The sequence below is a fragment of the Salvelinus alpinus genome, chromosome 6, assembly GCF_045679555.1.
Source record: "Salvelinus alpinus chromosome 6, SLU_Salpinus.1, whole genome shotgun sequence".
NCBI classification, from domain to species: domain Eukaryota; kingdom Metazoa; phylum Chordata; class Actinopteri; order Salmoniformes; family Salmonidae; genus Salvelinus; species Salvelinus alpinus.
In genome coordinates, this window is record NC_092091.1 from 2,427,350 (window position 1) to 2,449,261 (window position 21,912).

Genomic DNA, 21,912 nt, shown 5'->3' on the forward strand with positions numbered 1-21,912 from the left:
ACAGGGTCAGTCATAGTAGTATGATAGGTGTTGTTTTACAGGGTCAGTCATAGTAGTATGATAGGTGTTGTTTTACAGGGTCAGTCATAGTAGTATGATAGGTGTTGTTTTACAGGGTCAGTCATAGTAGTGTGATAGGTGTTGTTTTACCCGGTCAGTCATAGTAGTATGATAGGTGTTGTTTTACAGGGTCAGTCATAGTAGTATGATAGGTGTTGTTTTACAGGGTCAGTCATAGTAGTATGATAGGTGTTGTTTTACAGGGTCAGTCATAGTAGTATGATAGGTGTTGTTTTACAGGGTCAGTCATAGTAGTATGATAGGTGTTGTTTTACAGGGTCAGTCATAGTAGTATGATAGGTGTTGTTTTACAGGGTCAGCCATAGTAGTACAGCACCCTGGAGCAAATTAGCATTAAGTGCCTTGCTCAAGGGCACAGACAGATTGTTCACCTTGTCGTCTTGGGTATTCAAACCAGCGACCTTTCGGTTACTGGCTCAGCTCTCTAACCGCTAGGCTACCTGCTGCCCTACAGGAACCTTCCAGGAAGCGTCAGTCATCCAATGGGCCTACAACCTCAACAACCCTCTGAGGCTAACCGACCGCGCCCCCGGCTCCCATACTGCAGCCTGGAGCGCCTTCTCTGTCAGCGCTGCAGCCGTCATCCTGGAGACCATCAAACAGGTGGGTATCCTGCCAGGAAATAACCCTCTTTTGTTTTCCAACACTTCCTGTAAATAAATGATGTGCTGTGTCATAGTAGGTGGGGGTTAGACAAGGGGCCATTTCCTGGGCGGGTACCAACGAGTGTCGATACTGACTAGCTGGCTGATGATGACCAATGGGTCTGCTTTACTGTAGTACTTGGTGCTCAGCAACTTTTGGATTTAATTGCTTGTTTCATTGCTGATTGTTGTATTTCCTGACTGTTTCTATCAGGATATTTCCAATGTATTTGAATGTGAAATAAACTGCAACGGTCCTTTCCTCTCCCGACAGGCAGAGGACAGGAAGGATGCTCTGGTGGTACGGCTCTATGAGTCACATGGCAGCAGTGTCACTGCGTACCTCACTGCAGGCTTCCCCATCGCCGAGGCTTGGCAGTGAGTAACTACAGCACCTTCAGTTAGGGTTGTTGAAGTGGCTTTAGACAAGTTGTACTAAACCTCCCCTCTTCGTCAGTGAGGCGTCTTTCATGTTTGTGGTAAGTCTCTGTTTTCAACCACTGAACCCTCTTCTCATTCGTCCTCTCCCTCAGCTGTGATCTACTGGAGCGAGTGGATCCCTCTCGCCCTGCACCAATCACAGCCTCCGGAATCTCTGTCAGCTTCAGTCCCTTCCAGATTGTGTCCATTCTACTGTACCTGAAGTAAAATGATTTGGATGCTGGTCTGAACGTAATTTTGTCCCTGTAAATTACGTTCGGCTTCATAATGCCTTCATAAGCACTGCATAAATGTGTTACATAGCATCTATAACGGTTTCATTAATGTGTCTTTGCCCACTGTGGAATATGATAAAAACGTGCTTTATAAAGGGTGACGTGTTCTCTAAAGTGACGTAATGAGTGTGGAAGGTCTGGTACACCAACGCATCAGACTTGGCTTTCATTAGTAACGGTGAGGTTTAAATTCTAATTTTAAGGAGATGAATTGTGGAAATGGGAAGGTTTTTAGCCATAATGACTTTTTGTAGTGTTGATGACAAATACTTTACTCAGTAAGGTCTCTCCCACTAAGACTAACTCTGATTGGTTGATAGCCCAGGCTGATGTGTGTTCACTAGCCTGTAGACTACGTTACACCAAGAATCACCTTGATGAAAGCCCCCAACCTACAGAAACACCTTGATGAAAACCCCCAACCTACAGAAACACCTTGATGAAAACCCCCAACCTACAGAAACACCTTGATGAAAACCCCCAACCTACAGAATCACCTTGATGAAAACCCCCAACCTACAGAAACACCTTGATGAAAACCCCCAACCTACAGAATCACCTTGATGAAAGCCCCCAACCTACAGAAACACCTTGATGAAAACCCCCAACCTACAGAAACACCTTGATGAAAACCCCCAACCTACAGAAACACCTTGATGAAAACCCCCAACCTACAGAAACACCTTGATGAAAGCCCCCAACCTACAGAAACACCTTGATGAAAACCCCCAACCTACAGAAACACTAAATGGGGATAAAAAGGGTCCGATCCTTGAGGGTTTTAATATTTTATTTCCTAAATGTCTGTATATGGAATACATATCCAAAGAAAACGGAATTTGTGGAAAAAATAAAAAGTAGGCAGAAAAATGAAATCTGATTTTTTTAAAGGCCCTACCAACATGTTCTGCTGTGCATAACTGCACTTGTGTCAACCTGAAGCACAGCATTTTGGGGGAAGTTGAGGTCAGGTCCAATATTAACTATACACCAGAGGGAAAGAGGTTGGGCCTTTCTAGAAATGTTTTAGCAGAAGCTTTTATCCAAAGCAACTTAGTCATGCATGAGTAAATGTTTACGCATGGGTGGTCCCGGAAACCAATATCCTGCCGTTGCAATGCTGTACCTAATGCATGAAAGGCTATAAATCCTTAATGAAGCACAGATTTAAGAACCCTTTATAAAGCATGACAGTTACAGTTGATCTGTAACACATTTAATGTAGTGTTTATGAAGGCGTTAAGCTGCATGTAATATAAAGCGGGAAATAAGTAAATAAATGAAGGATTTATATTACTTTAAAAACAGCTCTCAATATTCCTTTGCGTCACACAGCACTCAAAGCAAGCAGTCCAAAATTATATCAAACATTTATTACATGGTACATAAAAAGGGGGATTTCTCTTGCATAGAACATATATCATGGACAGTTAAAAAACAAAATGGCCCCATTCAGTACTAGCTCTGTGTCTGCAGCTACTTGCTTGTTTTACCGAGCAGCTACTGGATTGAAAGCAAAAAATATATACACATTTGTTTCCTGCATAAAAACGGACAATATTCTTCTTCTGTCTGGCACGGTTTCTGGTCCCTCTCCCACGCAACGTCTGTGGGGCTGGAACACGGGAGGATTCATAATCATTACAAATCACATGACGCAGGCAAAGTTGAAGGACAAACTATCAAAAAAGCGTCTCACCTCATTGGTCTCTGTACTGGTTATTTTCTGCTGAGGAGTTTACTTCCTCCTTCCTGCTCGTCTCTGAGGGACTTCCTTTTTCTCCACTGTTTCCTTTATGTATTTTGGCTTCATCGTGCTCTCGGAGCGGGCCTTCTTTACCTGACGAGGGATGAGATGGGAGGCGTGCTCATGTTTTTAACTGTACAGTTAAAGTAGCTGGGGAGACAATCCCAACTCACCTCTTTTCCCCCTTTATAATCATGGTCGTCCTCTTTCTTCACTGTCATCTTTGTTTTGGGAGATATGGCATCTAGACGACGAGAAGAGATCAACCCAATGACTTTGACTGGTACTACTGATGCATTCTATACCGTCAGTCAGTTTCTTAAGAACGGCATGGCCTTGTTCACCACTAACAAGAGTAAGAGACTGTTGGGATTGTGGAAGGGTTCTGCTCTGCTAGTGCCTCACCTTTAGGAGCCATGGAACCTGGGTCTCCCTGAAACCAGACAAAACAATCACATTACATGAGCTGTCTAAAAGGCAGGTGTGTGTGTGTGTGTGTGCTCACCTTGAACCACATAGTTCTGCCGTTGTGATCTCTTACAGACTTCATCCCCTTCACATAGTAACACTGGAGCCACGCTTTAAAGTCAGTGTAGTCCATTTTCTCTGGGTCGTAACCTTTACCACCTAATAACACAAAACATGAATTAAATATAGCCTTATTCTCTGGGTCGTAACCGTTAATAAAATATAGCCTTATTCTGGGTCGTAACCGTTAATAAAATATAGCCTTAAAAAAGGGACGTTTCTTTTTTTTGCTGAGTTTATATATTGTCTGTAACTACTACATCTGCCCATCTCATTGATATCAAATGATTAGAGATACACATTGTTTTCGCCACCCACCATGCATCATGGTCATGTGAGGTGAAATGTGTATATTTTGGGATGTGAACACTCAGTGTGTTTGACCCGACGAAGATCCGTTTGGGATTGAAACGTTGTCAATAAAGCAGGGAATTGTGGGGCTTTAATAGTGCGAGGGCCTTCTTGTTCTTTACTAGTATTGTATTCCAACAATATAGTTCATATCACGAACCAACATTAAACAAAAACAGCGAGGAAGCATAAGCTTTACCACCTAATAACGGGCATTATACAGAGGGAACACCAGTGTTTCCTCTGGAAATGTTATTAGCCGTGGCGGTCAGCACTGGTGACTTCATAAAAGGACATTCTTCCCCAAAAAATGTTTGGGGGGGGTTGGGGGCCCCCTAAAGCTCATACACCCCCCCCCCCCCCAGATAGTATATTAACACGTCATAAGCCATGGCAAAAAAACACTGAATTACAGTAAATTAGCTTTGAAAACCGCAAACTGTCTGTGAATAACATGACATAAGCTATAAATCTGCCCCCCAAAAAAGATCCCGCAGCTGAATCTAGTTGCAGATCCCTGCTGTAGAAAATAGGGTGTTATACATGAATCTAGTTGCAGATCCCTGCTGTAGAGAATAGGGTGTTATACATGAATCTAGTTGCAGATCCCTGCTGTAGAGAATAGGGTGTTATACATGAATCTAGTTGCAGATCCCTGCTGTAGAGAATAGGGTGTTATACATGAATCTAGTTGCAGATCCCTGCTGTAGAGAATAGGGTGTTATACATGAATCTAGTTGCAGATCCCTGCTGTAGAGAATAGGGTGTTATACATGAATCTAGTTGCAGATCCCTGCTGTAGAGAATAGGGTGTTATACATGAATCTAGTTGCAGATCCCTGCTGTAGAGAATAGGGTGTTATACATGGGAAGGAAGCCTGGAGTTAAAACAATAGATGTGAGAACAGGAAATTAAAATGACAGTAAACTTGAGGCCACTATGACTTCTACATTACCAATCTCTTTCCTCTGTCCAAGAGCTGTTGATTCATAACGTCACTGGGTTGGTGGTCACGTAAAATGACTAGTGTGTCTGTCAGGAAATTGAGACTTGTAATAGGTTGGGTTTAACAAGCCAGTTAGGGTCATTTCTATGAGCGATCATTCCAGTTCAGTTAACACCCAACAGTTCAGTTAACACCCAACTTCACAACTGCAAAATTATATTGTACAGCGGAGCGATACTGTACACAACTTGATAGTTAATGGAAAACTGTGAGTGTATTATTGTACCTAACTTGATGACCTCCAGAGGTACTGTGTGACAGAGACGGAGCAGGTCAGGGGTCTCACTCTCATCCTCCTTCACAGCAGCTCTGTCTGAGATCTGATCAACACAGGAAACAGTAGTTAGTTGAATATGAATAACAGAAAGACTACCGCGTAGCATCGCGCTCTACCGCGTAGCATCGCGCTCTACCGCGTAGCATCGCGCTCTACCGCGTAGCATCGCGCTCTACCGCGTAGCATCGCGCCATCGGCTATACCGCGTAGCATCGCGCCATCGGCTATACCGCGTAGCATCGCGCCATCGGCTATACCGCGTAGCATCGCGCCATCGGCTATACCGCGTAGCATCGCGCCATCGGCTATACCGCGTAGCATCGCGCCATCGGCTATACCGCGTAGCATCGCGCCATCGGCTATACCGCGTAGCATCGCGCCATCGGCTATACCGCGTAGCATCGCGCCATCGGCTATACCGCGTAGCATCGCGCCATCGGCTATACCGCGTAGCATCGCGCCATCGGCTATACCGCGTAGCATCGCGCCATCGGCTATACCGCGTAGCATCGCGCCATCGGCTATACCGCGTAGCATCGCGCCATCGGCTATACCGCGTAGCATCGCGCCATCGGCTATACCGCGTAGCATCGCGCCATCGGCTATACCGCGTAGCATCGCGCCATCGGCTATACCGCGTAGCATCGCGCCATCGGCTATACCGCGTAGCATCGCGCCATCGGCTATACCGCGTAGCATCGCGCCATCGGCTATACCGCGTAGCATCGCGCCATCGGCTATACCGCGTAGCATCGCGCTATCAGCTATACTGTGTAGTCAGGGTTGGGTAGCTTACTTTCTAAATGTAATCCGTTAGTTACTAGTTACCTGCCCAAAATTGTAATCAGTAACTTAACTTTTGGATTACCCAAACTCAGTAACGTAATCTGATTACATTCAGTTACTTTTAGATTACTTTCCCCTTAAGAGGCATTAGAAGAAGGCATAAATGTATGTTACCAGTTGAACCACATCTATTGCAGGATAAATCAATGTTAAAGTTTACATAGCTGGACATATATGGATGTTCAATGTTACTTTATGGGTTGGTTATGTGGGCTTCTACGAACCCATCACCTTCTACTACATGTAATAACAATGATTGATAGGCAGCTTAAACTTCTTGAATTCAACCATTATTGGGTTCAAATACACATTTAGATTTGTGAACAGCGATCCACAATCCGTAAGGCGTAAATAGCTAAATGAGACAGCAGCAGTGTGATTCACATCAATGCGCTATGTAGATATCAATAATAAGTGATATCCGTATCGCCGTAGGCTACACCACTACTGTCGTCCTTTCCTCCAAGCATTTATTCAAATTGGATAATCTTTGGATGCCGACAGCAGTCGCACCATTGGAAGATATAGCTTGGACTGTAGCCTACAAAAGCCTATTCCTGCTATTTTCCCACGATCCATCAAACACATTTGGTGTGTCATCATCGTGGTCTCTGATCGGTGGTCAGACTCACTCAGGTGGAACAAATTTAAAACTTGTGCTTTTTGTTCAAAGCTGATTTGAATGTCATTGAGAAAACAGAAGTGTCAAAGATTTTTTTCCCCCGCAAACATCCTTTCTGAATGTAACAGTAATCTAGTTTTTCTAAAAGTATCTCTAATCTGACTAGAATTTTTTAGCTGGTAATGTAATGGATTAGTTACCGATTTTTGTAATCCGTTACTCCCCAACCCTGTGTGTAGTAGCATGGTATCAGCTCTACTGTGTAGTAGCATGCTATCAGCTCTACTGTGTAGTAGCATGGTATCAGCTCTACTGTGTAGTAGCATGCTGTCAGCTCTACTGTGTAGTAGCATGCTGTCAGCTCTACTGTGTAGTAGCATGCTGTCAGCTCTATTGTGTAGTAGCATGCTGTCAGCTCTTGTGTAGTAGCATGCTATCAGCTCTACTGTGTAGTAGCATGCTGTCAGCTCTACTGTGTAGTAGCATGCTGTCAGCTCTACTGTGTAGTAGCATGCTGTCAGCTCTACTGTGTAGTAGCATGCTGTCAGCTCTATTGTGTAGTAGCATGCTGTCAGCTCTTGTGTAGTAGCATGCTATCAGCTCTACTGTGTAGTAGCATGCTGTCAGCTCTACTGTGTAGTAGCATGCTGTCAGCTCTACTGTGTAGTAGCATGCTATCAGCTCTATTGTGTAGTAGCATGCTATCAGCTCTACTGTGTAGTAGCATGCTATCAGCTCTACTGTGTAGTAGCATGCTGTCAGCTCTACTGTGTAGTAAAGGGTTCTTTGCCTTGGGATCTTCTCCTTCAATGAGAAGCGAGGGAAGTATAGAGGACACAATGGGAAAGAGCCAGGGAGTGAAGCATGCAATGGTCAGTGAGCCTGGCCTGCCCTCTCACTTCTCTGTCTGTGACCTCCTCTTTGATCTCGGTGTCTGTGACCTCCTCTTTGACAACTGACTTCCGGTCCTCGTCAGACAGATGTGTTTGAAGTCCTTCCAGAACCGTCCGAGCCTTCACAAAGGGAGGGATGTTTAATCTGAAAGAACGGAAGAAAGAGTAACTCAATTAACGCTCATTATATCAGAAGAAGGTCTGTTTCTCACAAGGACGAAGAGTTCTAGGGAATTTTTACTCAGAGAAGGAAAGAAATGTCATAGCTGGAAAATGTGCTTGTACAACAATGGTGTTTGGTAGTTTCGTTTTGACTCACAATAGCTGACCATCACATGGTTCTACTACTAAAACAACATCATAGTCTAAATCCCGGTTAACATAGATGTTGGGGCAGTGTGATTGATGTGGGTCACCTAAAGAGGATCTCTGCTCTCAGGTAGTTGCCGATGCCGTTAAAGTACTTCTGGTTCAACAGAGCCTCACAGATGGGCCGGTCGAACGCTCTGTCGGCCAGGTGGGACAGGACGTTCTCCCTGGAACAGAAACGACGTACAGCAATGTAGAACAGCGGTCATATAGGCACATCTTCTACAAAATGGTGGGAGGATTTGTAGACAACAAACAAGAACAGGTGATTTAGAATAGACGGTTTAATGTCGATGTTTGGCACTATACCCCTGTTGTTCTAATAGTAGCTAATCCCACTGTGTAATGCTGGTCCATTTCATCTTCTATTAGTTTCTGGAGTTTGAACAATGGCTACCTGTAGCTCAGGTACTCAAACATGATACAGGGCCCTCGGTTGGATTGCCAGGTCCCGTTGGGTTGCCAGCTGCCAAAGCGGCGTGTGTCCACAAAGCTCAGAACCTTACAGGGCTTCTCATTGGTGTAGAACCGCAGGTGGGAATGTTTAGGAAGCTCCGCCTCCGTGGTGAAACGGAAGAATCCAGACATTCCGAAACGGAAGACGATGTCCATGGTCTGGACCTGGTTGGCCTGACCTGCCTTCACCCTGACAACAGAATGGTACTTAGTTATCCATCTTTCAAAGTAACTTCCACCACCACAAAAAACAGTAACCTTGAGGCGACTATTCCGCCTCGAACTTCTAGGTTTACTTACCGCCTGCATCTCCCCAGGGCAGAGTCACTCTCCTGGGGGGTTAGAGTGAGGCGAACCTCCTTGCCTCTGGAGGTGGCGATGATGGTGTATGCCGGGCAGGAGAAGGAGACCTCAGGGTTCTTACTGACCTCTGATTTTTGTACTGGGCCGGTGAAGACCACCCCCCCACACATCCTGTTGACAAACAGACTGGCCAAGTGTAACTCTGGACCCTCAGGCATGGTGGTGGTGTGCTTCTGAACAAGGGATAGACAGAGAGATGACTGGAGAGGGACAGTGGATAGAGAGGGACAGGAGAGGGAAAGGAGACAGCGGGACAGAGAGAGACAGTGGCAGAGACAGAAACGGGACAGATCGAGAGGGAATGGGGGACAGAGCGGGACAGATAGAGAAGGACAAGGGGGGGACAGATAGAGAAGGACAAGGGGGGGACAGATAGAGAAGGACAAGGGGGGGACAGATAGAGAAGGACAAGGGGGGGACAGATAGAGAAGGACAAGGGGGGGACAGATAGAGAAGGACAAGGGGGGGACAGATAGAGAAGGACAAGGGGGGGACAGATAGAAACTGATCACTGTCCTCTACACGCACTATGGGCGGATCAACTATGTAACCAAAGTCGAAGTATCTGTGATGTAACGTTAGTTAGCTAATTAACTAGGTAGCTAACTTTCACATTTTTCAATTAACAGTGTTGACATGTCTTGCAATTTGTAACAGGCAAGAACTAATTTACGGATAACTTGCATGCAAAGCTATATACAAAAGTTACTGCTAACTTGCATGAACGGACATGAACTAGCTGTTACCAAACAAGAAGTTATGTAACGTCGTTGTGAGTTCACTAAATTAGATAGCAAGGTACGATATTTCAAACACACCACTAACTTACACACGTTGCTGTTGGTCATGCTATACAAATATAAATTATGTTTCCCCGTTTATATCAATGAACCATGTTTATAACGAATATGTTTTACCTGTGCGCTGCTCCCGGGAACTGCGAGGAGAATTCACGTCAACACACCAACAGAGTGAACATGCTTGGTCGACCAGCAGCAGAATTACTTAACTAGACTAAGGGCAGATGGAACTTGTAGTCCCAACAGAGTGAACTTGTAGTTCCACATCACAACGTTATCAAATAGGGTCAATTGTAAATGTTTTAGAAAGACAAATGTTTAAATATACAAAACATGAGTTAATTTCAAAATTGTAATTATTTTTCATGCACATACATAAACAGATGTAGACATGAGAAATACATCATCATATTAATAACAATCATACACACGTAATGCAGAAAACTAGCTCAAAAGATCATGATCCACTCATTTGCAACATTCTACCTTACACGTGATATTCTACACATCACAGCGTCCATTTAGCATTTTTGATTTTTATTAGTGTGTGATCCATTCACCTCATCATAGTTCATTTTTCCCAAGACCCCCCCCCCCCCCCCCTCCACAGACTTAGCTATAGATTGTAACACCAGATAATGTGACTTAACCAAAAGAAGGTGGTATCCGTTATACTGAGAGTTACCGGGTTAGGTACTGTTGGGTGTAATACCGTCTTCGTCCTCGAGGGAACAGGAGTCTCATAACATGTCTTTGTCCAGTTGCAGGGGGGTCCGTTTGAATTTAGAAAATGCTGTTATTGTTGATCCATGAAGTAATCCCCAAAAAAGTGTACGCCCCCATCTTGTATATCTCAAGTATTCTGCCATTATTCTGCCAACAACATTATGGAACTGAAACCATTCCACCTGGAATAAACAACATTATGGGACTGAAACCACTCCACCTGGAATAAACAACAATATGAGACTGAAACCACTCCACCTGGAATAAACAACATTATGGGACTGAAACCATTCCACCTGGAATAAACAACATTATGGGACTGAAACCATTCCACCTGGAATAAACAACAATATGAGACTGAAACCACTCCACCTGGAATAAACAACATTATGGGACTGAAACCACTCCACCTGGAATAAACAACATTATGGGACTGAAACCATTCCACCTGGAATAAACAACATTATGGGACTGAAACCACTCCACCTGGAATAAACAACAATATGGGACTGAAACCACTCCACCTGGAATAAACAACATTATGGGACTGAAACCACTCCACCTGGAATAAACATTGTGGGACTGAAACCACTCCACCTGGAATAAACAACATTATGGGACTGAAACCACTCCACCTGGAATAAACAACAATATGGGACTGAAACCACTCCACCTGGAATAAACAACAATATGGGACTGAAACCACTCCACCTGGAATAAACAACAATATGGGACTGAAACCACTCCACCTGGAATAAACAACATTATGAGACTGAAACCACTCCACCTGGAATAAACATTGTGGGACTAAAACCATTCCACCTGGAATAAACAACATTATGGGACTGAAACCACTCCACCTGGAATAAACAACATTATGGGACTGAAACCATTCCACCTGGAATAAACAACATTATGGGACGGAAACCACTCCACCTGGAATAAACAACATTATGGGACTGAAACCACTCCACCTGGAATAAACAACAATATGGGACTGAAACCACTCCACCTGGAATAAACAACATTATGAGACTGAAACCACTCCACCTGGAATAAACAACAATATGAGACTGAAACCACTCCACCTGGAATAAACAACATTATGAGACTGAAACCACTCCACCTGGAATAAACAACATTATGGGACTGAAACCACTCCACCTGGAATAAACAACATTATGAGACTGAAACCACTCCACCTGGAATAAACAACAATATGAGACTGAAACCACTCCACCTGGAAAAAACAACAATATGGGACTGAAACCACTCCACCTGGAATAAACATTGTGGGACTGAAACCATTCCACCTGGAATAAACAACATTATGGGACTGAAACCACCTGTAATAAACAACATTATGGGACTGAAACCATTCCACCTGGAGTAAACAACATTATGAGACTGAAACCATTCCACCTGGAATAAACAACAGTATGGGACTGAAACCATTCCACCTGGAATAAACAACATTATGGGACTGAAACCATTCCACCTGGAGTAAACAACATTATGAGACTGAAACCATTCCACCTGGAATAAACAACATTATGAGACTGAAACCATTCCACCTGGAATAAACAACATTATGGGACTGAAACTACTCCACCTGGAGTAAACAACAGTATGGGACTGAAACCATTCCACCTGGAATAAACAACATTATGGGACTGAAACCATTCCACCTGGAATAAACAACATTATGGGACTGAAACCACTCCACCTGGAATAAACATTGTGGGACTGAAACCATTCCACCTGGAATAAACAACATTATGGGACTGAAACCACCTGTAATAAACAACATTATGGGACTGAAACCATTCCACCTGGAGTAAACAACATTATGAGACTGAAACCATTCCACCTGGAATAAACAACAGTATGGGACTGAAACCATTCCACCTGGAATAAACAACATTATGGGACTGAAACCATTCCACCTGGAGTAAACAACATTATGAGACTGAAACCATTCCACCTTGAATAAACAACATTATGAGACTGAAACCATTCCACCTGGAATAAACAACATTATGGGACTGAAACTACTCCACCTGGAGTAAACAACAGTATGGGACTGAAACCATTCCACCTGGAATAAACAACATTATGGGACTGAAACCATTCCACCTGGAATAAACAACATTATGGGACTGAAACCACTCCACCTGGAATAAACAACATTATGAGACTGAAACCATTCCACCTGGAATAAACAACATTATGAGACTGAAACCATTCCACCTGGAATAAACAACATTATGGGACTGAAACTACTCCACCTGGAATAAACAACAGTATGGGACTGAAACCATTCCACCTGGAATAAACAACATTATGGGACTGAAACCACTCCACCTGGAATAAACAACATTATGGGACTGAAACCACTCCACCTGGATTCGAACCAGGGACTGTAAGTGACACCTCTTGCACTGAGATGCAGTGCCTTAGACCGCTGCGCCACTCATGAGCACAACATTATGGGACTGAAACCACTCCACATGGTAAAAAAATGAAAATAAAAACGTACAATCATCTATGTATTGTTTTTGACAAAGTGCGCATGCACACAATATATAGATTAGATACAAAAACAAGACATATTCTTGTAAATTGCTTGTACATTTTCAGGCACATGTTGGAGCGAACCATTAAGGAGAGCTGAGCATTAAATATAAATAGGTCTAGTTGCCAGGCTGAAGTAGCAAGGACATGCACATTAAGAGAAGATGACACCCAGGCCATATGACACCCAGGCCATATGACACCTGTCGTGGAGAATCGTCTCAGAAATATGACACTCTTACAAGAACTTGTGAATTCAATATAGGCTTTAATACAAAGTATATCATTAGCCTAGATGGTCCGCGGATCACACACCTTCCCAGAGCACTGGCTCTGTCTTTATACACACACAGCATATAAGTTCATCACATATGTTAATTAAATTACTTCCCTTAGGTCATCTGCCACCATTATCTTTCATTTCAGGCTTCCTGCTTGTTTACGCCCAATAACGCCTGTATCCGCTCTTGATTAGATTATAATGGTGGCAGGACCCTCTAGTGTCCTAAAATTAATATATGACTATCTTACCCTAAGCACTTATGGCCTTTACCCTAAGCACTTATGGTCTTTCCTCTATTTAATCTTCATAATGGTGTCCTGCTCTTTCCATAAATGCACTTTAAGTTTCACCTCCTCCTTTTTACCCTAAGCAGTTATGCACTTTAAAGCACGTATGGCTTCGGCCATTATACTATCTGTTTAATCTTTGGTTTCCTGTTTTTACCAGAATGGCAAATGCACTCACGTGTTGCCTTCTCCTCTTGTAGTCTAATGTACATCTGTCTTTTGCTCAATTGTGTCATATATGTCTCTATATGTCAAAGCACTTACTCCTACACACCCAGGATATACTCTATTCTTGAAAGAGTACATTAACCAAGACCACACGTACATTTATGACAGCTGGACGTACTATGGTCAGCAGGATACAGGAAGAAAGATGGAAGCAAAATAACTGATGACTAACACGTAAAACATAAGCATGCAATGCATAGATTATTATTAGAACATGAAAAGGGTTCTGTCATCGTTATAACCTAACCAAAAGCAGATATGAGCGTTAGTGGGCGTGAACAAACAAAGAACTCAGATTAGGAATATAATGGTGGCAGACGAACTAAGGGGGAGTAACTTCATTTACATATGGGATGTACACAAATGCTATGTATGTATAAAAGCAGAGCCAGTGCTAAGAAGGGTTGGCTATTCCGCGGACCAGCACGGCTCTTGATAACTTGTATTAAAAGCCTATATTGAATTCACAAGTTCTTATAAGAGTATTATATTTCTGAGACAATTCTCCACGACACACACGACACAATTAAGGGTCAAAATGTCTGACACTGGCAGAACTTAGTCGGAGCCAAGACGTAGTGGTACTGAATCAGCAGACCTAGACCCTGTCTCACTGAACCAGCCAAGACGTAGTGGTACTGAATCAGCAGACCTAGACCCTGTCACACTGAACTAGCCATGACGTAGTGGTACTGAATCAGCAGACCTAGACCCTGTCACACTGAACCAGCCAAGACGTAGTGGTACTGAATCAGCAAACCTAGACCCTGTCACACTGAACCAGCCATGACGTAGTGGTACTGAATCAGCAGACCTAGACCCTGTCACACTGAACCAGCCAAGACGTAGTGGTACTGAATCAGCAGACCTAGACCCTGTCACACTGAACCAGCCAAGACGTAGTGGTACTGAATCAGCAGACCTAGACCCTGTCACACTGAACCAGCCAAGACGTAGTGGTACTGAATCAGCAGACCTAGACCCTGTCACACTGAACCAGCCAAGACGTAGTGGTACTGAATCAGCAGACCTAGACCCTGTCACACTGAACCAGCCAAGACGTAGTGGTACTGAATCAGCAGACCTAGACCCTGTCACACTGAACCAGCCAAGACGTAGTGGTACTGAATCAGCAGACCTAGACCCTGTCACACTGAACCAGCCAAGACGTAGTGGTACTGAATCAGCAGACCTAGACCCTGTCACACTGAACCAGCCAAGACGTAGTGGTACTGAATCAGCAGACCTAGACCCTGTCACACTGAACCAGCCAAGACGTAGTGGTACTGAATCAGCAGACCTAGACCCTGTTACACTGAACCATCCAAGACGTAGTGGTACTGAACCAGCAGACCTAGACCCTGTTACACTGAACGAGGAGCCAAGACGTAGTGGTACTGAATCAGCAGACCTAGACCCTGTCACACTGAACCAGCCAAGACGTAGTGGTACTGAATCCGCAGACCTAGACCCTGTCTCACTGAACCAGCCAAGACGCAGTGGTACTGAATCAGCAGACCTAGACCCTGTCTCACTGAACCAGGCAAGACGCAGTGGTACTGAATCAGCAGACCTAGACCCTGTCTCACTGAACCAGCCAAGACGTAGTGGTACTGAATCAGCAGACCTAGACCCTGTCACACTGAACCAGCCAAGACCTCCAACAATCGTTTACGTACGACCTGAATTTCCCCACGACATGGACATTTTGTCTGAGATGGCAAAATCGTGGCATATTGGTGCATTCAACACAACTGGAAACACAGAAAAATACGAGGTCAAATCATGACATCAGTGATCTTCAGGTCGGAAAGTCTGAGCTCTAGAAAGAGGCCAGAGTTCCCGAGTTGGAATTCTGAGATGTTTGACAGTTCAAAACGATTTTCCTAGTCTGAGCATTTTTTTTCTGAGTTCCCAGTTGTCTTGAACGCACCGAAGTCTGAAGTCTGAGATTTCCGAGTTCCCAGTTGTTTTGAAACGCGGCATAAGATGGTTAAAATCATAGTCTATGCATTGTCTCCTCTGCCCAGATGCTGGTTCAATGTGTAGCTAGCTAGCTAAACTTACTATTTTTGCCAAAGTGCAGTTTTCGGGAAGAACACTTTAATTCAAAGATGGTGGATAAATAAGATGATTTACTCAGGCCGTTTACCACTGAACAAAAATTGTCAAGGTTCCTGTCTGTATAGGTGGGCATTTCCTCTCTCATGTGAGCATGCTTTCTGTTCCTCCACGATATCTGGCTTCCAGCTGGCTCTGGTCTACTTATCGAGGAAGTTATTTTACGCTCAGTTATTGGGGCAAAGCGGGGAAGGGGGAGCTCCCTTCACAAATCAAACAGTAATCTAAGAACTCGTTTTCATTGGGAAGGCAGATAAAGCGTTTTTATCAAAAGCAATCACATGGGAATACACCGAATCCTACTAATTACTACACAATTAATGTTACATTTGTTTTGAGCCGACTTCGCCGTCTGACAGAGCAGGGCACCTTCGTCATTCCTAATGCAATCAACTTTAAACTGGTGCAAAACATGCTTTAACGGGCGGCGAGATTAATCTAATCGTCTCCTCCCACCTGCCCGACCAAATAAAATGAGGGAGTGGGGTGTCTCGCTTTCTCTGCGGTCTTTGTTTAGTTTCCCTGGCAACAAACAGCAGGCTCGCTAGCTAGCAGACGTTATCAACTGATTGTTTTTAGCCGTCTAGCGTTTCGTTTCTTGTCTTGGTCTAATCCAGACGGATCTATCAAACACTCAGCTGTAGCTAACTAGTAATGGCAGGCAACGACATATGCACATTGGCTCACCTTATCGAAATAAAACCAAGATAGACATATAAGGTTTTTATTTTAGTAGTAACGTTAGATTTGTAATGTGATGGTAGTTATTTTAGAAGTGTTTTATTTTAGTAGTAATGTTATATTTGTAATGTAATGGTAGTTCATTTAAAAGTGTTTTATTTTAGTAGTAGCGTTAGATTTGTAACCCGGAGTGGAGGCGGGTCAGGTTTACAAGCGCACACACTCTGGGGCGGAGTTGTGTACACCGTCGGCGCTGAGTCCGTTATTTCCCAGTCTACGTGATGAACGCAGAGGAGACGGACTGCATGGACAGCAACGTATTCATTTCAACGTTCATCATGATTCCAACGCTTGAGACATTGCCGTCATGGCAACACCAATGAATTCTTTTGAGTAATTTGAACGCAAATCAAAGCAAAAATGAAATTGCTTGTTTTTCTTGCTTTGATTAATTTTCCATTTACCCGAGGTGTGAGGGATATACCAAGACTACTCTTGAGACAAGGTAAATACATGTATTCTGTGACTGCTGTACACTACACCTGTTCTTTAACAGTAACAATTTTGCAACGAAGGCTATCAAGTCTGATTCAGTGTCAATAATACAATAATAATAATGTATTACCGTTGTAAAGTGATTTTCATTATACAAGAATAATCTCAGTGCAAAAAATCTAAACATTTTTAATTAAAAAAAAAGATAGATATATATCGAACCATATCATAAAAGCAACAATCAAAGTCTAGGAGGAAGGGTAATCAGATTAAGATGAGTCCTAACCCAATGTGTCTAATTCCAATTAAACATGTGTTTGAGCTACAAAACTTAACTGGGGCTGAGCTAGAGCTGTGTTTGTGAGACAAGAGGTCCTTCTACATAGAAGACCATAGGAGATCCCAGGGGATAGTGTCTATAATAGTGTAAAGGGTTCTTCTACATAGAAGATCATAGGTGATCCCAGGGGATAGTGTCTATAATACTGTAAAGGGTTCTTCTACATAGAAGATCATAGGAGATCCCAGGGGATAGTGTCTATAATAGTGTAAAGGGTTCTTCTACATAGAAGATCATAGGTGATCCCAGGGGATAGTGTCTATAATACTGTAAAGGGTTCTTCTACATAGAAGATCATAGGAGATCCCTGGACAAAGTGTCTATAATACTGTAAAGGGTTCATCTACATAGACGATCATAGGAGATCCCTGGACAAAGTGTCTATAATACTGTAAAGGGTTCTTCTACATAGACGATCATAGGAGATCCCAGGACAAAGTGTCTATAATACTGTAAAGGGTTCTTCTACATAGACGATCATAGGAGATCCCAGGACAAAGTGTCTACATTGCTGTAATAAGTTCGCATAGTTGCTGTCACAAACGCCACACAGTTGTCGCTGACTAGTTGGATATTATTTTCCCACGGGGAAAACCATTTCTGTACTTACAGTATTCATATAAATTCATTTTTATTCGGTTTTTGCTTTGGCTGACCTTATATTTTTTTTAAATATTGATATTTGTCAATAAAACTCATGAATGCAACTGTTTATGAAAAATAGTTTTGTGTTCTTCTTGTAGCCCTGGTTGTCCTAAAAGAAACCGGTAAAACACTTCATTGTGAGGCTATATATAAGGGCTGAACATGCAGATAAATGAAAAGCAGATTTTGCGACTGATAGGTTTAAGGCCTACTTTAACCCTCTGGAGTGGATGTCCGCACCCCTACGTAAATCTAATTTCATAATAAAAACATCCCTATTAAAAATCTGTCAAGTTAAACTAGACATAATCTGTCAAGTTAAACTAGAGATAATCTGTCAAGTTAAACTAGAGATAATCTGTCAGGTTAAACTAGAGATAATCTGTCAGGTTAAAATAGAGATAATCTGTCAGGTTAAACTAGAGATAATCTGTCAGGTTAAACTAGAGATAATCTGTCAGGTTAAACTAGAGATAATCTGTCAAGTTAAACTAGAGATAATCTGTCAGGTTAAACTAGAGATAATCTGTCAAGTTAAACTAGAGATAATCTGTCAGGTTAAACTAGAGATAATCTGTCAGGTTAAACTAGAGATAATCTGTCAGGTTAAACTAGAGATAATCTGTCAAGTTAAAATAGAGATAATCTGTCAGGTTAAACTAGAGATAATCTGTCAGGTTAAACTAGAGATAATCTGTCAGGTTAAACTAGAGATAATCTGTCAGGTTAAACTAGAGATAATCTGTCAGGTTAAAATAGAGAGAGATATCTATCCACCACATCCGCCGATGTCGCACTTCCGCATCTGCGTTGAAAGGTGACAGAGCTGGAGCGGTGTTTGTCAGACCATGAGAAATCCGAAAAATCGGTCTTCTCACGAAATTGTCTGTTGCGTCCAAACGGTTACACAATATTATGAGGGAGGAGAGGGAGAGGGAGGGAGAGAGAGAGAGCATACTTAAATTTACACAGGACACCGGATAAGACAGGATAAATACTCCAGATATGACAAACTGACCCTCGCCCCCCGACACATAAACTTTTGCAGCAGGGGTTGGGAGACACTGTGGCCCCGTCCGGTGATACCCCCGGACAGGGCCAAACAGGCTGGATATAACCCCACCCACTTTGCCAAAGCACAGCCCCAACACCACTAGAGGGATAGCTTCAAACCACCAATTTACTGCCCTGAGACAAGGCTGAGTATAGCCCACAAAGATCTCCCCAACCACACGAACCCAAGAGGGGCGCCAACCCGGACAGGAATATCACATCAGTGACTCAACCCACTCAAGTGACGCACCCCACCTAGGGACGGCATGAAAGAGCACCAGTAAGCCAGTGACTCAGCCCCTGTCATAGGGTTAGAAGCAGAGAATCCCAGTGGAGCGAGGGGAACCAGCCAGGCGGAGACAGCAAGAGCGGATCGTTGCTCCAATGCCTTTCCGTTCACCTTCACACCCCTGGGCCAGACTACACGCAATCATAGGACCTACTGAAGAGATGAGTCTTCAATAAAGACTTAAAGGTCGAGACCGAGTCTGCGTCTCTCACATGGATAGGCAGACCATTCCATAAAAATTGAGCTCTATAGGAGAAAGCCCTGCCTCCAGCTGTTTGCTTAGAAATTCTAGGGACAGTAAGGAGGCCTGCGTCTTGTGACCGTAGCGTATGTGTAGGTATGTACGGCAGGACCAAACCAGAGAGATAGGTAGGAGCAAGCCCATGCAATGCTTTGTAGGTTAGCAGGAAAACCTTGAAATCAGCCCTAGCCTTAACAGGAAGCCAGTGTGGAGAGGCTAGCACTGGAGTAATATGATCAAATTTTTGGGATCTAGTCAAGTTTCTAGCAGCCGTGTTTAGCACTAACTGAAGTTTATTTAGTGCTTTATCCGGGTAGCTGGAAAGTAGAACATTGCAGTAGTCTAATCTAGAAGTGACAAAAGCATGGATAAATTTTTCAGCATCATTTTTGGACAGAAAGTTTCAGATTTTTTCCATGTTACGATGGAAAAACACTGTCCATGAAACAGTCTTGATATGTTCGTCAAAACAGAGATCAGGGTCCAGAGTAACGCCGAGGTCCATCACAGTTTTATTTGACACGACTGTACAACCATCATGATTAATTGTCAGATCCAACAGTAGATCTCTTTGTTTCTTGGGACCTAGAACAAGCATCTCTGTTTTGTCCGAGTTTAAAAGTAGAACATTTGCCGCCATCCACTTCCTTATGTCTGAAAACACAGGCTTCCAGGGAGGGCAAGTTTGGGGCTTCACCATGTTTCATCGAATTGTACAGCTGTGTGTCGTCCATATAGCTGTGAAAGTTAACATGTTTCCGAATGACATCACCAAGAGGTAAAATATATATCGAAAACATAAAAAACTGAACCTTGAGGAACACCGAAATGTACAGTTGATTTGTCAGGAAACAAACCATCCACAGAGACAAATCTTTCCGACAGATAAGATCTAAACCAGGCCAGAACTTGTCCGTGTAGACCAATTTGGGTTTCCAATCTCTCCAAAAGAATGTGGTGATCGATGGTGTCAAAGGCAGCACTACTGTAAAGGTGCCCATTCAGAATGGGCAAGACAAAAGATTTAAGTTCCTTTGACCTGGGTACGGTAGTAGTTGCTAGGCGAACCGGTTTGAGTGTGTCAAGAACTACAATGCGTCTGGGTTTTTCACACTCAACAGTTTCCCATGTGCCCGCGTCCCTGTGGAACGCTTTCAACACCTTGTAGAGTTCATGACCTGACGAATTGAGGCTGTTCTGAGGACAATAGGTGCTCCTAATGTTTGGTGCACTCAGTGTAAACATGTAGCCTATTTTAGTGCCCCAACCTGTTTATAAGAAGTTAGGGATGTTTTTCTAACCGTATCACATAACAGTCAGTGAACTCTGCAGAGTCTTGTCTGTGTGCTGGTGATACTCAATGCAGAGAGACAGCATTAGAACGACCACCCAGAGAGACAGCATTAGAACGACCACCCAGAGAGACAGCATTAGAACGACCACCCAGAGACACAGCATTAGAACGACTACCCAGAGAGACAGCATTAGAACGACCACCCAGAGAGACAGCATTAGAACGACCACCCAGAGAGACAGCATTAGAACAGCCACCCAGAAAGACAGCATTAGAACTACCACCCAGAGAGACAGCATTAGAACGACCACCCAGAGAGACAGCATTAGAACGACCACCCAGAGAGACAGCATTAGAACGACCACCCAGAGAGACAGCATTAGAACGACCACCCAGAGAGACAGCATTAGAACGACCACCCAGAGAGACAGCATTAGAACGACCACCCAGAGAGACAGCATTAGAACTACCACCCAGAGAGACAGCATTAGAACGACCACCCAGAGAGACAGCATTAGAACGACCACCCAGAGAGACAGCATTAGAACGACCACCCAGAGAGACAGCATTAGAACTACCACCCAGAGAGACAGCATTAGAACGACCACCCAGAGAGACAGCATTAGAACTACCACCCAGAGAGACAGCATTAGAACGACCACCCAGAGAGACAGCATTAGAACAGCCACCCAGAGAGACAGCATTAGAACTACCACCCAGAGAGACAGCATTAGAACTACCACCCAGAGAGACAGCATTAGAACGACCACCCAGAGAGACAGCATTAGAACGACCACCCAGAGAGACAGCATTAGAACAGCCACCCAGAGAGACAGCATTAGAACGACCACCCAGAGAGACAGCATTAGAACAGCCACCCAGAGAGACAGCATTAGAACGACCACCCAGAGAGACAGCATTAGAACTACCACCCAGAGAGACAGCATTAGAACGA

The 21,912-nt window shown here is 43.6% G+C and overlaps 3 protein-coding genes across 12 annotated transcripts in view; 2 read left to right on the forward strand and 1 right to left on the reverse strand.

Annotated features, from left to right (window-relative positions):
• man2c1 (mannosidase, alpha, class 2C, member 1) overlaps window positions 1-1,471 on the forward strand; it is a 70,374-nt gene extending 68,903 nt beyond the window's left edge. For all 5 annotated transcript variants that reach the window (XM_071405127.1, XM_071405130.1, XM_071405128.1 and 2 more), the window contains 3 exons: window positions 536-684; window positions 1,000-1,103; window positions 1,259-1,471. In XM_071405127.1, coding sequence (XP_071261228.1) covers window positions 536-684; window positions 1,000-1,103; window positions 1,259-1,373 — 368 coding nt within the window. In that variant the 3' untranslated portion in view covers window positions 1,374-1,471. The remainder of the gene's footprint in view (window positions 1-535; window positions 685-999; window positions 1,104-1,258) is intronic.
• A 1,323-nt stretch (window positions 1,472-2,794) lies between these two features.
• Window positions 2,795-9,926, reverse strand: neil1 (nei-like DNA glycosylase 1). Of its 5 annotated transcripts, none has more exons than XM_071405133.1 (11): window positions 9,818-9,926; window positions 8,838-9,073; window positions 8,479-8,727; window positions 8,129-8,248; window positions 7,719-7,857; window positions 5,301-5,394; window positions 3,694-3,815; window positions 3,594-3,621; window positions 3,362-3,432; window positions 3,141-3,281; window positions 2,795-3,056 (listed from the first exon to the last, which is right to left on the reverse strand). In XM_071405133.1, exons 2-10 carry the CDS (start codon window positions 9,056-9,058, stop codon window positions 3,180-3,182), a joined length of 1,146 nt encoding a protein of 381 aa, XP_071261234.1. In that variant the 5' UTR covers window positions 9,059-9,073; window positions 9,818-9,926; the 3' UTR covers window positions 2,795-3,056; window positions 3,141-3,179. The 5 variants fall into 5 exon arrangements, 3 of the variants coding, with proteins under 3 accessions (XP_071261234.1, XP_071261233.1, XP_071261235.1); XM_071405132.1 differs by having other exon boundaries at window positions 8,838-9,100; window positions 9,818-9,921; XR_011675475.1 differs by lacking the exon at window positions 3,594-3,621.
• A 6,525-nt stretch (window positions 9,927-16,451) lies between these two features.
• Window positions 16,452-21,912, forward strand: part of sema7a (semaphorin 7A (JohnMiltonHagen blood group)) — a 69,873-nt gene continuing 64,412 nt past the window's right edge. The window contains exon 1 of one of the 2 annotated variants that reach the window (XM_071405136.1): window positions 16,452-17,105. In XM_071405136.1, coding sequence (XP_071261237.1) covers window positions 17,021-17,105 — 85 coding nt within the window. In that variant the 5' untranslated portion in view covers window positions 16,452-17,020. The remainder of the gene's footprint in view (window positions 17,106-21,912) is intronic. The other variant, XM_071405137.1, reaches the window with a different exon arrangement.

Bases quoted from the DNA above. Each gene is read 5' to 3' on its own strand.
- neil1 (XM_071405133.1), bottom strand. From the start codon at position 9,058: ATGCCTGAGGGTCCAGAGTTACACTTGGCCAGTCTGTTTGTCAACAGG. The intron at 8,249-8,478 runs GTAGCCATTGTT...TTTCTGTTCCAG, and splicing joins TTTGAGTACCTGAGCTACAG to GGAGAACGTCCTGTCCCACC. The intron at 3,622-3,693 runs GTGAGCACACAC...GTCTGGTTTCAG, and splicing joins GCAGAACTATGTGGTTCAAG to GGAGACCCAGGTTCCATGGC.